General features: G+C 44.4%; 1 protein-coding gene across 2 annotated transcripts in view; it reads right to left on the bottom strand.

Moving 5' to 3' along the window:
- TRABD2A (TraB domain containing 2A) overlaps positions 1-18633 on the bottom strand; it is an 84294-nt gene that overhangs the window by 25705 nt on the left and 39956 nt on the right. For both annotated transcript variants that reach the window (XM_075078447.1, XM_075078446.1), the window contains exon 3: positions 1633-1779. In XM_075078447.1, the coding sequence (XP_074934548.1) occupies positions 1633-1779 (147 nt within the window). The remainder of the gene's footprint in view (positions 1-1632; positions 1780-18633) is intronic.

Raw genomic sequence — 18633 nt, forward strand, 5'->3', positions numbered from 1 at the left:
GTATCTTTTAAAATACTGTCTTCCTCCCCTGGGACCCCAAGGACAGCTGTGGCTGCACACTACTCTGACCTCTTGCTAGTGGAGAGAAATATGGGTCTGGAGTTGCAGCCATTCTGGCTTCTTGACAAGTAGCTTTGGGCATCGCAGCTATGGGAACTGTTAAGGAAAGGGCCTGCAAGAGGTGGTTTCTGGGGACCACAGCCACTAAGCCAGCTGCTTTCTCTTCCAAGGCTGCAGCTCTGGAGCCACTCAGAGACTATTACCGACTGTTTCCAAAGGGTTCTTAGCCCACGGTCAGTCATCTACTGGCAAGCATGGGGTAGAATACAATTTACAGAGAAGTTCTGCTTAAAAACAGAAGCTGCTAGTGTTGCAGGCTACTACTACTCATCTCCACTGTGAGGCACAGTGCCCTGTGGTGGAGCCCCTCATGTAAGTAAAGGGCACTTTCTCCCTCAGACACATCATGTCTTGGCAACAGCTGTTCTCTCCTAGGTCCTCAAGGCAATGCCATCTGTGTGCAGTCTGTAACACCTCAGCAGAATAGTGATGCAGCATCTGTACACTCTTATAGTGCTGACCTTCTTTGAGAAGCCCTTTGAAATCTATGAATGAAGTGCACTGTGTAAGAGCTAAGCAGTGTTAACGACCAGGTTGCCTGCACCTGCAGGCTGAAGGGTGGGCAGAACAGGAAGATAACAATGCATGCAGAAAGCTCAGTGCTGGAGAAGCAAGGGTTAGTATGACAGTATTTCCAGCTCTGCAACACTGCAACATATATATCAAAAGGCCATAGGAAAATGGTTATTCAGCAGGGAAAGCCCAGGTATCAACACCCACTTGTTGAGCACTGTGAGGCTAAAGCCTACGTTTTCATTGATGTGTACGAATTGCCAGGCAGTACCTCACAGACAAGAAGAGAGAAGCCTGGTGCCTCAGTCTGAGGTTAGCTAATCTAAAAGCCCGAACAGGCCAAATTGGTTCCTGCTGGGCATTTTCTCGTGGTTTAAAGATCAGAGCATTGCATTCCACTGTGCTGCTTAGGAAACCATCTCCATAAACCAAGTCTGCAAGGCCTCAGAAGGTTTTCTTTTCCTTAACACTCAGTCTAATTCTGTCTTTTCTTTGTTTCACTCCATTTCTCTTCTTTGGATCTTGCCCACAGTACACAATCATACTGAAAGGGGACATTAAAAACCTTGCAACTTGCCCAGCATTACAGAAGCATCCAAGTCACAAGTGCATTTCTCTTGTCACTATTTGCACAAAAGAGCCTGCTGCTGCTCTCTGTTGGCATTAAGTTCGCTCATACCTAAGCCAGCATAATTCTACAGGACCCTTAAGAAAATAAAGGATTAACTCATACAGCTTTGACTCTAAATCAAACACAGCACATGCCCAAAAGGGAAAGCCAGGTGTGCCTTTGCTGCTTGTGTGCAGCAGGACAGGGGTGAGGTGGTGCAGACTCCTGGGAGAGGGGGCGCAGGAAAGCTGACACGCTAGGGAGCCATTGACGTGCCCTTGGCCCTCAGCTGCAAAGGGCCTGCCTGCAGAGAGATGAGCGTGAGTGTGACAGAGGTTAGCGCCATGAGGACATGTGCGTAGCACAGGGGCTGTGGTGGCAAGACTCACTTGAGAAGTATCATGGTTGAAGATGATGGAGCTGAGGTCCCCACAGTTGTAATGCTTGATAAGGTCTTCTGTCGTATAGGGGATCTGGAAACTGCCTGCTCGGAGGCTCTCCTGCTGCAAGAGAGTCTGATTCAAAGCAAAGACCACCTGAGGAAGGGGGAGAGGGAGGAAAAGAGAGTTCCTGGTGAGTTCTCGTCTTGCCCCTTGAGAAGGTCACAGACATACAGCTGCCCGCCAAAGACTCTCTGAAGCTGTTCCCACTCCAAGCACGCCAGTCCACGTGTTGCCAACCCAGGCCTCCTCCAGGACTGCAGATACTCACACTTCAGGTCCCACAGGCCTGCTCATAGGGAACTGACTCAAATCATGTAACCCCACCCCACGCTTGCCCATGAGAAGATTAACAGAGAAGATACAAAGGGGCATACTGAAATAGGGGCAATCTTACTCCCCTAAACAACAGTTTGTCTGACCACCACAGAACCCTATGGCCTGACAGGCTCCTATCTGCACAGCAACTCACCTACCTACCTAAATTAACCATGACTTCTCCCTGTTTGCTCTTTCTTCCTCATCAGAAAGAACATTAATGCTGTTGTTTCCTGCTTCGTGTCTCCTCCCGCACACCTCATTTATTTCAGGCAGCAATGGCTCTCCAGAGCAGGCTGGCAAAGTATGGTGGCTGCTGGGGGGACACAGACAGCCACACTCCCTCAGGCAGTGTCTGAGGGCAGTAGCCCCACAGCAGCTCAGCACTATCTCCAGGCTGACTGCCTCTGCAGGCATGGGGGCTGCTACTGCCTGTGCTCCCTCCTCCTCCTCCTCAGCATTCACCTGGGAGCACAAACATTCCCTTTGCCTCAAGCTGAGCCAGCATGGCTGCCACAGCACCTACCCCCAGGGAGCCTCTCCCTTGACAGAAAGGGAGAAGATCAGCAGAGAGCTCCTCCAGGTGTTGCTGCTTCCCCACCTCCAGCTCTGGATCTCCCAGAGCGGTGGCCTCAGGGCCTGACCCAGAGAGACCTGCCTCCATCTGCCTCCTGCCTGGGGCAATGCACACCCCAAGAGGATGACCGCTGCTTAAAAGGCACAAGAGAGCAGTTTGGAGCAACACTTGACAGCCGCCTCTGGAGCCAAACAGACAATGCAGCATCTCTGTACCTCTCCCTCACTGCTGCAGTCACTGCAGCAGACAGCTACCAAACCCTGGAAAGGTAGGGAGCCAAAGAAGGACCTGGGGTAGAAACTCCCCAGGCTGATCATGGGATGCCAGTGGGAACATCGGTGGGGCACAGACCTGGTTACTCACCCATGCAGGCAGCAGCACGTGCCAAGTAAAACACTGCCTGAACACAGTGCTTACTCAAGCTACCGCTGGTTTGCACATCAAAACCAGACAACTGTAACAAGCCTTCCTACTACCTCCTGGCTTATTTATTTTTTTCTTTCGGAAGTAAGTTGAGAGATATTGCTGAGGTCTTGAAACACATTTCAAAAATTATTCTTGGGAGGGTTATTTCCCAAGCTCTGCTGTCTCTCTGCAGCCTGATGAGGGCTCTGTGTAATTAACTTGTCCTGGCTATTTCTCTTTAACACCATTAGAAGCACTCTAGAACTGGAGATATTCACCAACATCATGAAACTCACATGAGTAAGCACACTCTTAATGTACTGAGAATACGTGAACCAAATCTTGGGATTACAGGACAGGGCAGATGTGGGAATGAACAGGTGCAGTTTGCCCTCCCCCGGCACAACAATCTGTCTCCTACAGAAAGGTGCAGGTCCCACCAAACTGGAAATCACGCTGTCCCCACTACAGCTCGAGCTGCCCATCTGGATCCAAACCACTGTGTATTTAACCAAATATAAAGCACATAACTCAACATTAGTTCTGGAAGGGTGTTAATGAATAGCAACATTCACTCCTATCTCATGTTTTTAAAAAGGGCAAGAATTCACTTTGTTGGTACAAACTGCACCTGATTAAAAGAATACTGGCAGGTAGACGCTCAGGAAAGTTACATCAAACTAATGATCAGCCATCTTGCAAAGGACCTCTGTTTAATTTGGAAGTAAATTTAAAAAAAAAACAGTTTGAAACCACTTTATGTCTGAACAAAAGTTTGCATGCAGGCTGGGGTTTATTGCACTCCAAAGCCATCATTTTCCATTTGTCTGGCTTCACTTCCCACAGAGAGAAGCCCTAATGGATGTTAATGACCAGACAAGATTCACTGAGAGACAAGCCAAATCCATGCTGAAAATGTGGGTTTTCTACAGCCAAGGCTGCTAGGTCATGCCAGGAAAATCTCATATGTACAATGGCTCCAGCCAAAAGTACTTCCATGGGAATGGCTTGTTTTTTAAGTTATTTGACTACCATAGCAGCATACGCTTAAACAATTTACCATTAAAGCAATATGTCCCTTTCTAGACTCTGCAGCCTCTGAAACAATGACCAAAGAGAGAGTCCCTGCCCACAGAGTAGGAACAAGACCTGTGACAGTCTCCTGAGCTGGTCAGGTAGCCCTGCGTCAATGTAGACTAAGCACATCAATGAGGTTTTGTATTCTGTACTGTTTGATTTTCATCTGAACAAAAACCAGTGGAGGGTAACCGGCTTCTGCAGAGAAAACACCAGCCTGCTGGGCAAGACGTGAGAACAAAGCAAACCTTCCTCTCTCCGTTGTACTCACATGGCCTGCGCTCTTGCTGTTGCTGCATGCTACACTCTGCTCCACTCACATCTCTTCCCTCCTGCTTTGCAGTGTGCCTCAGGTGAAACAGATTCTGCCTCTCCTCCAGACAGACCTGGACCTGGACCGTAGCAGCCAGGTCAAGCCACACAGGCATCTTCCTTCCTCAGGCCCACCCACTGGCATAAGAAACTAGCACACAGTAAACTGCAAACAGCTAAATAAATCTCTCTCAGGAGTACAGTTTAAAACCACAATGACTACCTGCAGTTACGGAGGATTACTGCGCACATTTACACAGGAATAGAGGTAATTTACCCCTCCTCCCCTTGTATTTCTAAACTTACGGCTGGCATGACACAAAACTGTCCTAGTGAGGCAGATTTGCCAGCTCTCTGGTCTTTGCTAAGAGTACATCTTTCTGCAGAGGTGGGAGAGTTGATACTGGACATGCAAAGAAATCTCAGGATGGCAGCAGCTGAAGGGCTTGCCTGCCCAGCTAGGGAAGCATAAAAGACATTTCACAATGAGGTGGTTCATGTTTCACCTCAAAGAACAAAGTGTCCAAGCTCACTGCCCAAGACTCCTACACCCCATACCCACCATTACTACCTGGGGAGGGAGCATCCAGCAGGCTATCATGAACCCCACAGCCTGGCCGGTGAGTTTACATGGCACTGCATGAACTGTTTGGCATGGAGGACTACAGAGGGCTGTTCCCTGCCATGTCAGAGCTCCTTATGAGCAACGTCTTTCCCCATTTGGATTTAGACATGCATGCTATCACTGTGCATAACACCTGAGAGAGAATTCACACAATAACCACCTGAAGCCCACCCAGAGAGGTGACTTTCACCTTGGTGTTGTGAGGAAGAGAGGTGGTCTCAGCTCCTTTGATGGCAGCAGCAGCAGCCCCAGTCCCTATGCACCATTTTTAACCACAGCCCAAACACTGGAAGCAAGAAAAGTCAAGATACGACAAATGGGCAAAAATCAAAAAAGCATCAATGTCCTTGACAATGAGCCCTCCCTAATGAGTTACAGTAGCTCGTATCATCCGGCTTTGCACAGCTTGAGGGAAGGAGATGTTGCCAAAAATACTCTCCACATCAGCTAGGTTGAACAGAATGGTGGCATCTGCTGGAGGGGGATCATGGGACACCTACTGAACAACTACACAGGATTATGATTTGGCATCAGTGTGTGTAGAGCCTCTCAAAGGAATGTGATAGCTTCTCTCCATTTCTGTATCACTCGTACCTTCTTGGGGGAAGTGTAACTCCCTGGCAGAAAGAAAAGGGATGTGGGGGTGAAGAGCTGTTTGCATTGCTAGGTGTTGCTTAAAGCTGTAACCTGGTGAGAAGGTTATCTTTGGTAAATAGTAATGGATAAACACTGTCAGGATCTCAAGAGAAGGAAGATTCCTGAACCTACTGTTCTTAAAGAGTTATCAACCTCTGAGCAAGACCCATCTCAGAAAATTAAATCCTTTATCTGTCATTATTTCTCAAAGAAAACATTAGACTAGGTGCAAAAGCAATACTTAAGGAAGACCACAGCCATCAAACTCTGCAGACTAGATCCTAGTCTTGTTTAACAGATGTGAAAAGCTGAAGAAAATCAACAGAGCATGAGAAGCAGGGACCAGGTCAACAGTTGATCTGCAACTGCTATATTTGCTTAGCACAAATACTCCTTGCCTTCCTAGTTCTCCATTCAATTCTGTAGTCCTTCAATTTCTAGTAAGTCCAAGGAGTTAAGAAGACAATAGAAAAGAAGGAAAGGTTGAACAGAAATTTTCAATTTTGCTTAGAAATCAAAACCAAGAATTTGTGCTGAGCTGAGCTCCTCCAACAAGTAGTACAGAAAGCATGCATCTATCTTCCAGGTATCTCTTGCATTGCACTGTGTTTTACTGATTCCAAAATCTTTCATGTGTTGGAACCCTCAGAAATCACTCCACATACATCGTCCTTGCAAAACTATTCTTCCTTACTTCAAACCTCTGCCTGCCCCGCCTCCAGCAACTCTACCCTACTCTGCTCCGTTAAGTATATTCATACTAGCATCAAAGCATCTCTTGAAAAGATGTATTCTGAGAACAAAAGTAACAAGTTTATTAGAAAGGGATTTTTTTTCCTCCCACCTCCCATTTCCACTGTGATCTCTCTGTCTTCCCCCCAACCCTCTCCCTTTTTGTACTGTGGAAAAAATCGATTAAGCTCTCTGGTATACATATTGCTGCAAGCCTCATTCTCCTCCTGGAGATTTCTTCAGCTGTCAGGAGACACTTGTCCCCTTTGCTAGCATTGTTGGAGTGGCCTGCTAGGCTGAAGGGGTGGGGAAAAGGGGGTTAGAGCCCAGCAGATGCCTTTTTTGTCAAAGACAAAAGACCCCCTGTCATCCTCTCCACTTTTCAGCACTTTCATCCATACTGGATCAAAGTGCTATTCTGCATATGAAAGGAACCTGGCATTATGCGCTTCAAATTAGCCTATCGCCATCCCGCTAGCCTCCAAGTCTTCCCAACAAAAGCGCTCACATCTGTTCCATCATTTGCCTCATCTTCTGGTTTTTTTTCTCTCTGCTCTCAGTTTTTGAGGGCCATTCAGTCCCTTGAATTATAGTCTGGGGGAGCATCTTCCTTGCTCTGGGATCGCTCAGCCGGACAATTTGCTTTTAATTGTCTTAAGGAATCCTGGGCTGCTTTTGGGCCCTTCCCAGCAACTAACTGCATCCATTACAGCTTCCATTCAGCCTCTTCAGCCAATTCTTTCCCTCTTCCTCCTCTTTCTCAAAAGTGTGTTTCTTTCCTTGCAGTTCACCTGGAGGAGGCCATTGCTTCTCTGGGCCAGCAAACACTACTGCCCCAAATCAAAGCCAGCCTCAAATCAAAGGCATCATGACTATGAAAGTCAATAATCCTTCTTTGTTATGGTAATGGTCCAGCAGGCCAAATGCTGAGAAGAAAGTGGGATTCCTCGCTCCAGTGTGACAGCTCCTTAGACGTCTGGTGCCCATGCCCCATCTGCCTTCAAGGCAGAAAGTTGGGACTGGCCTTCTCAGAGCCTGGAAACCTGAACCCATCTGCCATGAGGAGCCCTGGAAACACCAGCCTACACACACAGGCAGGAGAAGTCTAATTTTGGCAGGGGCTGAGGATACCAACAGGACATTTAACCCACCATCTGCAGCCTTCAGAGGAGCCTAAGTCACTTTCAGGACTGTTGCACCAGATGAGATGCTCCCTGTGGCCCCTGCTGCAAGCTTTTGTAAAGAGAGAAAAAGGAAGCAACTTCCCAGTCCTGGATCACTTTTGTGAGAAAGTAGCGGCTAGAAGAGACAGGTTATCCAAGGGACTCACCCAGAGGACAAGAGACAAAGAGTACAACAAGTCACTGAAACAAAAGGAAATGGAAACTATTCTAGGTTGCCCATGAGCTGCACGTTTCCCATGGCCTTGGTTTTATGTATGGTTTTTGTTCTCAAAAGCCAGCATGAAAATCAGAGGGAGCACCTCTTCTCTAGCACAATCATCCAGGGCATTTAGATGACAATGTTTGCCTCAAACCATGCACACAGATGCTGGCAGAGGTATAGGCAGTGAAGAATCTAGTCTTTGGTCTGCTGACAGCAAACTCACCCTAGCACACCCAGTGCCAGATTCCTGCAGTTTATCTTTCCAGAACTGAACAAAAAGATGCTGTGAAGGTTTTGGTTGTTATCTGATCTTCATATGGGAATACCCATGCCAACCCTTATCCAGCTAGGAGCTATAAAACCAGGGGACTTCCAATAATTTATCAGGCACTTCTGAAGCAGTGAGGACGGTAGATAATGCTGAATGAGAGGAACACTGCTTACATCATTGCTGGAAGAAGTGTAACTCATTTACTTGGTAAAGATGGCATTAGTACATAGCCCTTTGTCTGCGTAATTTACACTGATTTATAGGCTTTTACGTTTCCACTGACAGCAGGAGTAATAAACGCCACACTATGTGCTGAATGTGGAGCAAGACCAGTGGTGGAATAGATCGTTCCCATTTCACAGGTCAGCTTGCAGTTCACAGGGGAACACCTCCATGACCTTGCTGGGACTTGCTCCCATCTTTCTACAGGGCTAATAGTGTGGCTATGAACCCACTGCTGCACCTTGTCCCTGAGAGCCCTCCACTTAAGTCCTCACTGGGTTTCCTCCTCATGCTGCAGGAATGCCTCAAGCTTTCATGAAGGTCACCCTTGTGCACAAAATCTTTGCTCTGTGCTAGAAATGAGCTGGTGTTGCATATTTGCATGTTACTAGAGAAGGATTAAAATTATTTTTTAATTCCATTTTTGTAACAGATTTTGTAAGCCCTCACTAATCAAACCTTCATCATATACATTTTTACCTCATCAAACAGCACTCGGGACTATCCTTTTCCATAATTTTCAGGTTTCTACAGTCCTAAACCAAAGTTCAAAGCAAAAACATGGACTTTCACCACATTACACTTAAAACTGCTACCTGCCTCCTACTCAGCATTTCTTCAGTTTGCAATATCCAGGTTGTTTTGGATTAGTATTGCCACCTAGCTCCTAAACTCAAGTCAAGATCAGACTTGGGAACAATTAACCAAATGAAAAAGATTTACTAGCAATCCAGATTTCTCTTACAGTATGCCCACTTTCCAATTTACAGGACTGTCTAATCAGCATACTCGTAGTAAGGGTTTCTTTCTTTTGCATAATTATTTATTTTACAACACACTTAAAGCCATCTCAAAATTGTATTAAAAGAATACAGAGTTGCATAGCAAAAAATCTGAAACTAGGATTTCTTGGGCTGAGACTGGCTGTATGTTTAAAATTCAACACCTGCAGTTAATGTTTTGCTTGTTTGGTTTTTAAAGAAAAACTCCTACTAAAATAGGAGTTGCTTTAGTCCACCTCCTCTTCCTTCTTTTCCACTGGATAATCTTAATTTAGTGGAAGCAAAACTAAAGTACCAAGGCTAGCAAACCTTTCTTTGTTTTTTTTTACGTTTGAACAACTTTACATGAAAATTCCCCTAGAAAGGAACAATTTGGCTTTCCAAACTGTAGAAATTATATATATATAAAAAAAAAGTAGAAACGATTAAGACATCAGTATGTCTGCCACTGTAAGCTGTAAGTTAGTAACAAAGTCGAAGTCCAACCTATCTCCACAGCTTCGCGGGCAACATTTAGGAGTACTTTTTATCTTCCGAAAACGTAATCAATGAAACTAAACAAACTTGGTATCAATGACATGGGATTTGGCCTCCAGTTTTCTTTCACTCAACCACAGATGCTCTTTGGAGTGCTGTGAGATGAAGGAAAAAGTTTCACAGGTCCCCTCCTGCCTACACTGATTTTTTTTTTTTTGACTTCTCCTCTCTACCACAGGCCATGCATAGCTTACGACTAAACCTGACAGCGGTTTGGAGGATTGGTAAAAGTAGCATGTCTTACAAATGCAGAATACTGAAGTTTGAAACAACTCTCACCAGTTCTTGTGTACCTTTTCTGGTGGAAAGGAATAATTCGGAAAAGAAACTTTTAATTGGCTTGAGTGCTTCCCCCTCTTTGTAAAATCAATGTAAAATTGATGTACATTACTTGCACAATTCATGAAAGCATGAGTAAATCAAGACTGTGAAGTTCACAGAGTAAACTATATAACCTTGCAATGTGATGAACAAGCTCAGACATTGCAAGCTTTCTGGTAACCAGGCCAATGAGATACTTCGGATTTTCTTGAAGTTCTGCCAGCTGGGAAAGCATGTTCTGTATAAAACGCTCAGTATTGATATAACATTTTTCCACTCAACAGAACAATTAGGCCAGGACTCTGGCTGCTGTTCCAAACAGAACAACTTTGAACCAGTGTTTATGTCAAAACTAACTTGGAGCATCTTTCAGAGAAGCTTCTGGCTTCCAAATGGAGCACAGCAGAGCAAAATGACCTTTTCAAGGTACAAGAGTGAAAGGGGGAGTTTATGTCAGTGTTAGACTTGCCAAGAAAAACCTCAAACAAGAACGGCTGAAATGGTCCCTAGCTGGTTTCAGGCGGATCAGAGGCTGGAAGTTCTCACTGCAAAAGCTTTACAAGAAGAATAACTGACAAAATTTTCACATAGTGAAACACAGGCCTAAAGCTGTGACCTTCATAGCAATTGTGAGCTCAGCCACATATAAAAATTGGTGTAACCTAAGGTAGGGTGGGAATTTACAAGCTACCAGCTGTGCTGTGTGAACCCCCTGAGGACATGTTCTTGGAATGACCCAGCTGGCTTCACTGCCAGGCAGGACCTCCCCTAACTTCTTTGGCTGTCTACATTAGTATATGACCAGCAGTCCCACTTTAGCCAACATACCAAGCTGCCTTTGTGGCAAATCTAAAATACTCTGATTTTCAGACACATGAAAACCACCTACTGCCAATGCAATCAGGGAACTGATGGGCGTTTGGCACCACTGAAAGGCAGGCTGTTTATTGTTAAAAAGTATCTGGGGTTTTGGTTTGGGTTTTTGTTTGGTTGGTTTTTGGGTTTTTTTGTTTTGTTGTTGGTTTTTTCTCTCTTTCAGTTTTGTTTCTGAAAGGGATTGCTAACAAGTACCCCTCAGGAATTTTAAGTGACTTCCTAAGTTCAACTGAATCAAATGAATCTCACAGATAGGGTAAGCTAGTGATCTCAAAGTATGGAACATTTTAACCTGTGGACTTCTGTGCCAGTTTCAATGCATCCAAAAGCAGAAGAAATGATACTTATTTCCCTTGCCAACCCCAAGACTCACCTGCTATACAACAGGCCTTTGCAATTTTCCTTCCCCTTCTGACTACATTAAAAAAAAAAAGTTAAATTGCCAAAAATTAACTGCAGTCCATCAAAATATGAAGTCAGAAAGATGTTAGCTCAAATTGGATCGCAGTAGCTTTGTAACAGGCATCTACCCACACTGTCACCTGGAATGGATCGAAATAAATGTGTCTCAGAAAAATTATCTGGAAATTTTGTCAGGCAAGAAAGCCATGGAGTATCTCTGAACTCATAACCTACAGACCAGATCAGAGATTTCTAAATCACCTCAGTGAACAGGGCAGACAACAGTCGCAGCAATGAGCTAACCTGGTCTTCTTTAGCCTGTGTCAGCCCTAGATAGTCAAATCATTTTGTTACATGCCAGGGCAGGTCACCTTCCCCACAGCAGTTCCAGCACATGGTCACACACACTCACTGTCACTGTAAGTGGCCTGGATAATCATTTGCTCAAGGACCCCTGAGAAAAGCAGAGATATCTGCCAAGAGCTCATCATTTTCACAGATTCACCAGGATTACAAAAGTCTGACTGTTAAGATGGCCTACGGTAAGCAGGAAAGCTCTGGGATGTGATGAAATGTGGTGGTAAAATAAGAACAAAGCATGGCAAGATTTATCTCACAGGCATGTCATACTTTGGCCTTAGAAGGGAACCCCTGGGTAGTTTTCCTAGGCTTCCTTTTTTTCCTGGTTTCCTGGGCTAGGGAAGGCAATGCTTTTTGAGAAGTTATGTGGAAAAGATGCAACGCAACTGGTAGCAACTCAACCAGCAATTCTATGTATGGAAAAATGCATTAATATATTGGCTTAAGGTCTGTAACTTTCAGCATTGAAATAAAAAGCTCTGGTGCACTCAGAATTGTGCAATGGATTTTAAAGGCATAATGGGATGTGAGTCCTGATTCTCCAAACCCAGTTGTGGAAATCACAAGAAAAACAATATCGTACAACAGCAGTTGCTTGGTGAATATTTGCTAAAACCATGACAGAAAGAGCACAATAAGTAAGTAATCAGGGCAATAAAATTCAAGTGGCTGAACTGTTCATCCTTTCCAAGCTGAGTAAGTTCTGACAAGCTGTACTTTTAGACAAATGTGATCTCTCCCAGGGACTTGGGGTCACTCCCAAGTGATTTAATTCCATTTTTTTGGACAACAAACTCTCAAAAAGGCTTGTACAGCCCAGGCATGACATCTGCACTCCAAAAAGTCTAGTCTGAAAACTTACATTCGAATGACAACACACCATATAGAAAGTCTTGAGTTAAGCTTCATTACTACTATCCACCCCAAATATCTGCAGAAAGATGCCTCCCTCCTGCATCATTACTAATCGTTACTAATGTGTGTCTTCTCTATGTCAGACAACATCTACTGGAAATCCTTATGCTCATGACTCTCCAATTAAAATCTGAGATGCATGTCCACAAGCCATGGGTCTATTCAGTGTTGTGACGCTGGATTAAGGATAGAATGCTCAGAGAATACCTCACTCTGAATTGTGACACAGAATAGATAACAAAAAGAAGCTATTCACCCCTTCAAATACACTATGTATCCCCCATCATAAAGCTCCTACAGGGTTTTTTAAACATTCATGTAGATGAAAGGATTAAAATGCTACCCCCAAACTCATATACAGGGAAAATTAAGTTGTCATTGAGGAACTTGTGACAAAATCCAACAGACAGAAGAAACAATCTCTTATAATTCATGAACTCCTACAAATTCCTCATCTTATCATCTTGGAAAAGATGATGCCCTGCTGGTATTTCTGATCTATCTTCACCTTTAACCTTTCTAACTAGAAACAATTCTTAAGACAAAGTTGCCTCCTCAGAACAGGGCATCTGGTATTTGCTACCCTGCAATGCGTGATCCCCAAACAGGGACAGAAGCAACACTCTTTTACCAGAGTCATTAACAGTAAGGGACCCCACTGGACTAGCTCCTGTCACAGCTCAATGGCAGCCCTTCTCACAGACTACACACACCAGTATGCCACAATACACAATTTTGTATTTTCCACTGCACCCTGTCAGGATTCTGTTTCCAAATTTGTGCTCATTCACCCTTCAAAGCAACCCTAGCTCCAGGGGCATTAGATTGTTCTTTAACTTAAGCTTATCTTTAGGGTTTTTTGCCTTCTTACACACAAGCAGGATGGGGAACTCACTGAAGACAGAGAAATGTCAATATTACCTCTTCCCTAATTTTTCAGACACAGCAATATTTCAGCTTCAAAGAAAGACCACCATAGCCCTGTGGGTGTAGTAATCTCCCCAGCTTATCCAAAAACACTCATCAACCAATAACAGATATGAGTCACTCTCAATGATGCCAGTTTTCAAGTTCTGCACCATTCACGATTAAATATAACTAAACACAAACCTACCCAGGCAACAAATATGTCATGTTCAGAACATGTCATTATATTGTTAAACACACTTGGTGTTGAAAAGTAAATTCACAAACAAACATTTCATTAGGGAACCTTACACAGAAGAACATCTGTTTGTGACAGATAAAACACAAAAATGAAATCACCAGCCCACAGAACAGCATTTCAAACTCTTGTATAAATCCAAAAAAACTGAAATGGGGCCAAACCTCCAGAACCTGCTGACCGATTTATAATTAATGCAAAATGGAAAGTTAAATTTCCCAAGAGGTTTGAGAAGCTTCTGGAAGTTTTGCACACCAACCCCACTGTGATCTCTGTAAGCCCAGTAGAGATCTGTAAACCATTGCGGGTACACATGTGAATTCCAAGAATAGAGGACGTTAAAGCCTTTTGTCATGTGCATGCACACTACTGTCCAAAAAGCTCAGTCCTAATCAGCTGAAGTCTTCCAGCTAAGCAGTGCTGCAAATTAAGGCTCTTACTAGCCTCTCACTTCACTGTTTCTACTCCTCCTTGCAAACAGAAATAGGATTTCACATTATATGAGCACATTGAGTTCATTCTGCTACACTGGCTGAAGCCCCTCTTCCTACTGCACAAACCTGAGCTCTACATAAATTCCCTTCCTTTACCATTCCAAGTCCCCTCTTCCAGACTTAGTCTTCCCCTTCTGCTTGTTTGTTTGTGACCTGCTGGCGTTCAGCTTGATTGCATGACTATCCAAACCAGCCCCAGAGTCAAAGTGCCCTTGGTGGGCTCAACACTTGACAAACTCAGCCAGAACTCACTTAATTCAATGCTCCCAGTCTTTTGCTGCTCCAAAGGTGCAGGGAAAAGGGTAGAGCCCATTCTGGATGGTAACAACCTCATATGCTAACTACCATCACATGGCCTTTGGACTTTAGTAAGGCCTGTGGACACTGTCTCCCACAGCATTATCCTGGAGAAGCTGGCTGCTCATGGCTTGAAAGAGTGCACTGGGTTAAACACTGGCTGGACGGCCACACCCAGAGAGTGGTGGTGAATGGAGTCAAATCCAGTTGGTGGCCATGTCACGAGTGGTGTTCCCCAGGGCTCAGTGTTGGGCTGGTCCTGTTCAATATCTTCATTGATGATCTGGATGAGGGGATTCAGTGCACCCTCAGTAAGTCTGCAGATGACACCAAGCTGGGTGGAAGGGTCAATCTGCTGGAGGGCAGGAAGGCCCTGCAGAGGGACCTGGACAGGCTGGATAGTTGGGCCAGAGCCAACGGTATGAGATTCAACAAGGCCAAGTGCTGGGTCCTGCACTTGGGTCACAACAACCCCATGCAACGCTACCAGCGGGGGGAGGAGTGGCTGGAGAGCTGCCTGGCCAAGAAGGACCTGGGGGTGTTGGTTGACAGCCACCTGAACATGAGCCGGCGGTGTGCTCAGGCAGCTAAAAAGGCCAATGGCATCCTGGCTTGTATCAGGAGTAGTGTGGCCAGCAGGAGTAGGGAAGAGACATATCCCTGCACTCGGCACTGGTCAGGCCGCACCTCGAGTACTGTGTACAGTTTTGGGCCCCTCAGTACAAGAAGGACATCGAGGTGCTGGAGCGTGTCCAGAGAAGGGCAACGAAGCTGGTGAAGGGTCTGGAGAACAAATCTTATGAGGAGTGGCTGAGGGAACTGGGGTTGTTTAGCCTGGAGAAGAGGAGGCTGAGAGGAGACCTTATCACCCTCTACAACTACCTGAAAGGAGGTTGTAGCGAGGCGGGGGTTGGTCTCTTCTCCCTAGTAACAAGCTATAGGATGAGAGGAAATGGCCTGAAGCTGCACCAGGGGAAGTTTAGGTTGGATATTAGGACAAACTTCTTCACTGAAAGGATTGTCAAACATCGGAACAGGCCGCCCAGGGAGGTATACTCCATTCCTGGAGGTATTTAAAAGAGGGTAGATGTAGTGCTTGAGGATATGGTTTAGTGGTGGATTTGGCAGTGATAGGTTAGTGGTTGGACTTGATGATCTTAAGGGTCTTTTCCAACCTTAACAATTCTATGATTCTATGACTTGCTTTTTGTAATCAGGCTGCCCGTACCTCCCAGTCTCAATAGCAATAGGTGTCAATGTTTCAGTATCAAATTCAAATATGGGTTGCAACACCGATATATCAGATTATTCTAACATGAAGCTATGGATGCTCTGCTAGGTGACAAGAAGCACTGAGGAAGGAAGCGCTTCCACACTCATCCTTAAATGGTGAGAGTGAGATCCAAGAGAGACAACTCACTCAGCATCAAAGCTTAGTATTATACCCAGAACTCCAATCTTTTGCAGCCCCTACTGCAACCCCCTTGTACCATACCTTCCAGGAGACCCTTCAGGTGAAGTAGACAGCACTGCTACCAGAAAAGTGTCTAATGTGCACACCAGTAAAGTGTGAGTTTACAAACACAAAATTAGCAGCACCACTGGTTAAGCGGTGCAAACCTAAGTCATACATCAGGCTCACAGCTAGTATGTCCAACCACATATACATTCCTACACATTTCAAACCAAATAAAACAAAACTTGAAGGCTGTACACCCTGGCAAATAACTCCCTTATTCCCTGTTCTTGGTTATGGAAACTGACAAACCATCACAGCTCTGGAACATGGGACTTTGTGCAAGTTCTCTTTGTGCAAGAAAGATAATCAAATGAATGTAAATCCAAATCACAATAAGTCCCTTCTGTCTGCTACAGATATCCAGCCTCTGCTGGGACTGTATCATCTCTCTGCAGACGCCCTTAAAAAAAAAGTTATTAGCACCTTTATTTTGTGTCCAGGAAGGATCACATAGGCAATTTTACTTTTGGTCCAGTTAATCCAGCCCTGTGTTTTCAGTTTACACAGCAATCACATAATTCTGGTCCAGAGACAGTCAGTTTTGTCAGCACAATCTTTCATCTTGAATGACCTCATGATACTCAAAAGCCACTGGGCCAACCCTCAGTGCACTGTGTCAAGGATGTATTTGGTGCAGCTCGGTGTTTATTTAAATTGTGGTGAGACAGACCAGTCATCCAAGGACATCAGACATGGTCCATGAAATGACTGCTCATTTTAAAAGCCACCATCAAAAATCAGACCCAAGCAATCATGAAATAAAAATAATTAACACTTTAAGCCTAGCATAATTCTTCTCTGCAGATGGAATCGATCAAAAACACTGCACAAGATGGCCTACAATTCTTCACCACTAGAAAGGGCTAATTCAATTTAAATTTAAAATAGCTGAAAAAGAGTGTTTGATATAAATGCTGCCATGTTTGACCTTTTGTTAAATTTCAAAATGGTTTTAATTCAAACTGTCTGCTTAACAATTTCTAAGGATATGCTTTTATCTTGTTAAAGGTTGTTACTATGTATGCGTAGTCCAGTTTTCTTGGATCTCACTTGTTCTCCATGCATGTTCAAAAAGGCTGGCTAGCAGTTCATGGTATCCTGTGCTAGTTCCCTCAGAAGCATTGGCTGTGTGTCATCTGGTGCTTCTGGTTTTGAAATAGCTAGTTTTACCACATGTCCTCTCACGCTCCCTGCATCAAGAACTTGTTGGATAAACCAATACCAGTTCCATTCTTTTCCTGATGGTCTGTAACAGTACTGTTTCTTAACGGAAATATTTGCTTGCTTCAGCCTTTCCTCCATCCTCAGATACTCCAAAGCTTCTTTTTTCTAAGAGCTTCTCTCTTTTTGTTTTCCTTCCCTACCTCCACAGCTTTTGCTGCCCTGCTGCAAAATGGTGCAATGAATACTTCTGCATCACAAGGGAGTTTGCACCAGCGCAGACTGGCTGATGGAGAGTTCTCAAAAAACCTACCCACCAGAAAAGCCATTTTAAAAGACTTCTTTCTTCTACCCACTCCATTTTTGTATCACACTCATCAGACTGCATGACTGTATCTACCCTAGAAGCAAATTCTTTGTTCAACAAGTCAAGTAAAAAGTGTTGGATTTCAATAAGCACAAATCTGTACAGTCAATTTCCTTCACTTGGTAGGGAGCATAAGCAATAACTGTTCTGGTTAAACCCAGACCAGAAAGTCCTCTGAAACTTTTCCACAGTTTTGAGCAGCAGCTAGACATTTACAGGCTACTTCAGGAGGGCAGAAAGAGACAGTAGCAGGGAAGCCCCATGTCTGATTCTGTAAAGTTTTTTTAGTCTTTTAAATTCTTAACTGCTGACACAAGGAAATACCTCTGCTTTCATCATGAGGGCCTTCATCCTCAGTCCTGTTCTTTTCAAGAACCCTGTAATGGAGAAGTGGGTGTCTTTCAAAGGTGTTGGTAAGCACTACAGCTAACACACAAAAGAAGCTTTTGCAGAAAATAAAACCTCTAGAAGGCAAAAAAACCCTAACAGCCCAAATGCTATCATCTGGTTCCCCTTTCAAAAAGGGTGACCGGAGATGCACCAAGTCTGCTGAAATAGCTCAACAGGAACTATCATAAACCTGCGTCATAGGCTGGCTCCTGGCACTAACGCTTCTAACTGCAAAGGTCCTCCTCCCTTGCAGATGTGAAATATCACAATCACACTGTTACAGCTGTTTAGGACAGAGCTCCCAAAACATTTGCTGCTCCTCTTTTCACATGGCAACGCACACCAAACACAGACGTTAGCTAGACTGCACGTACCACGCTGTGCTACTAGCCATGGCTGTACCATGGCTAGGGAATTCCAGAGTCACAGGTGGCTGTGACCCGTGCAGCACTGCAGCAAGTCATATACCATGATCCAAACACTCTGTCCAGAATCACTGCACAAACTAGTATAGTTGAGTGCACTAAAACATCATAATCCCTCCACTTTTCATTTTATTCTTGATACATTCTAGTACTATTTAATAAGTATTTCCCATCCAGCAAAAGCTTATGGGATTTACTACTTTAATGGAATGAACGTGTAATTACAATTCATTTGCAACATTTCTGACAAATTCAGGTCTCAAGCTTGCCACATCTCTTGAGCTTCCAAACCAAAAGGTCACTGAAATCAAAGGACTTTTCATACTCACAAACAAGCAATATGTTTATTTTTATTGACTGTACATTTCTGTGTTGGAA

Source organism: Phalacrocorax aristotelis, chromosome Z (genome assembly GCF_949628215.1).
Source record: "Phalacrocorax aristotelis chromosome Z, bGulAri2.1, whole genome shotgun sequence".
NCBI classification, from domain to species: domain Eukaryota; kingdom Metazoa; phylum Chordata; class Aves; order Suliformes; family Phalacrocoracidae; genus Phalacrocorax; species Phalacrocorax aristotelis.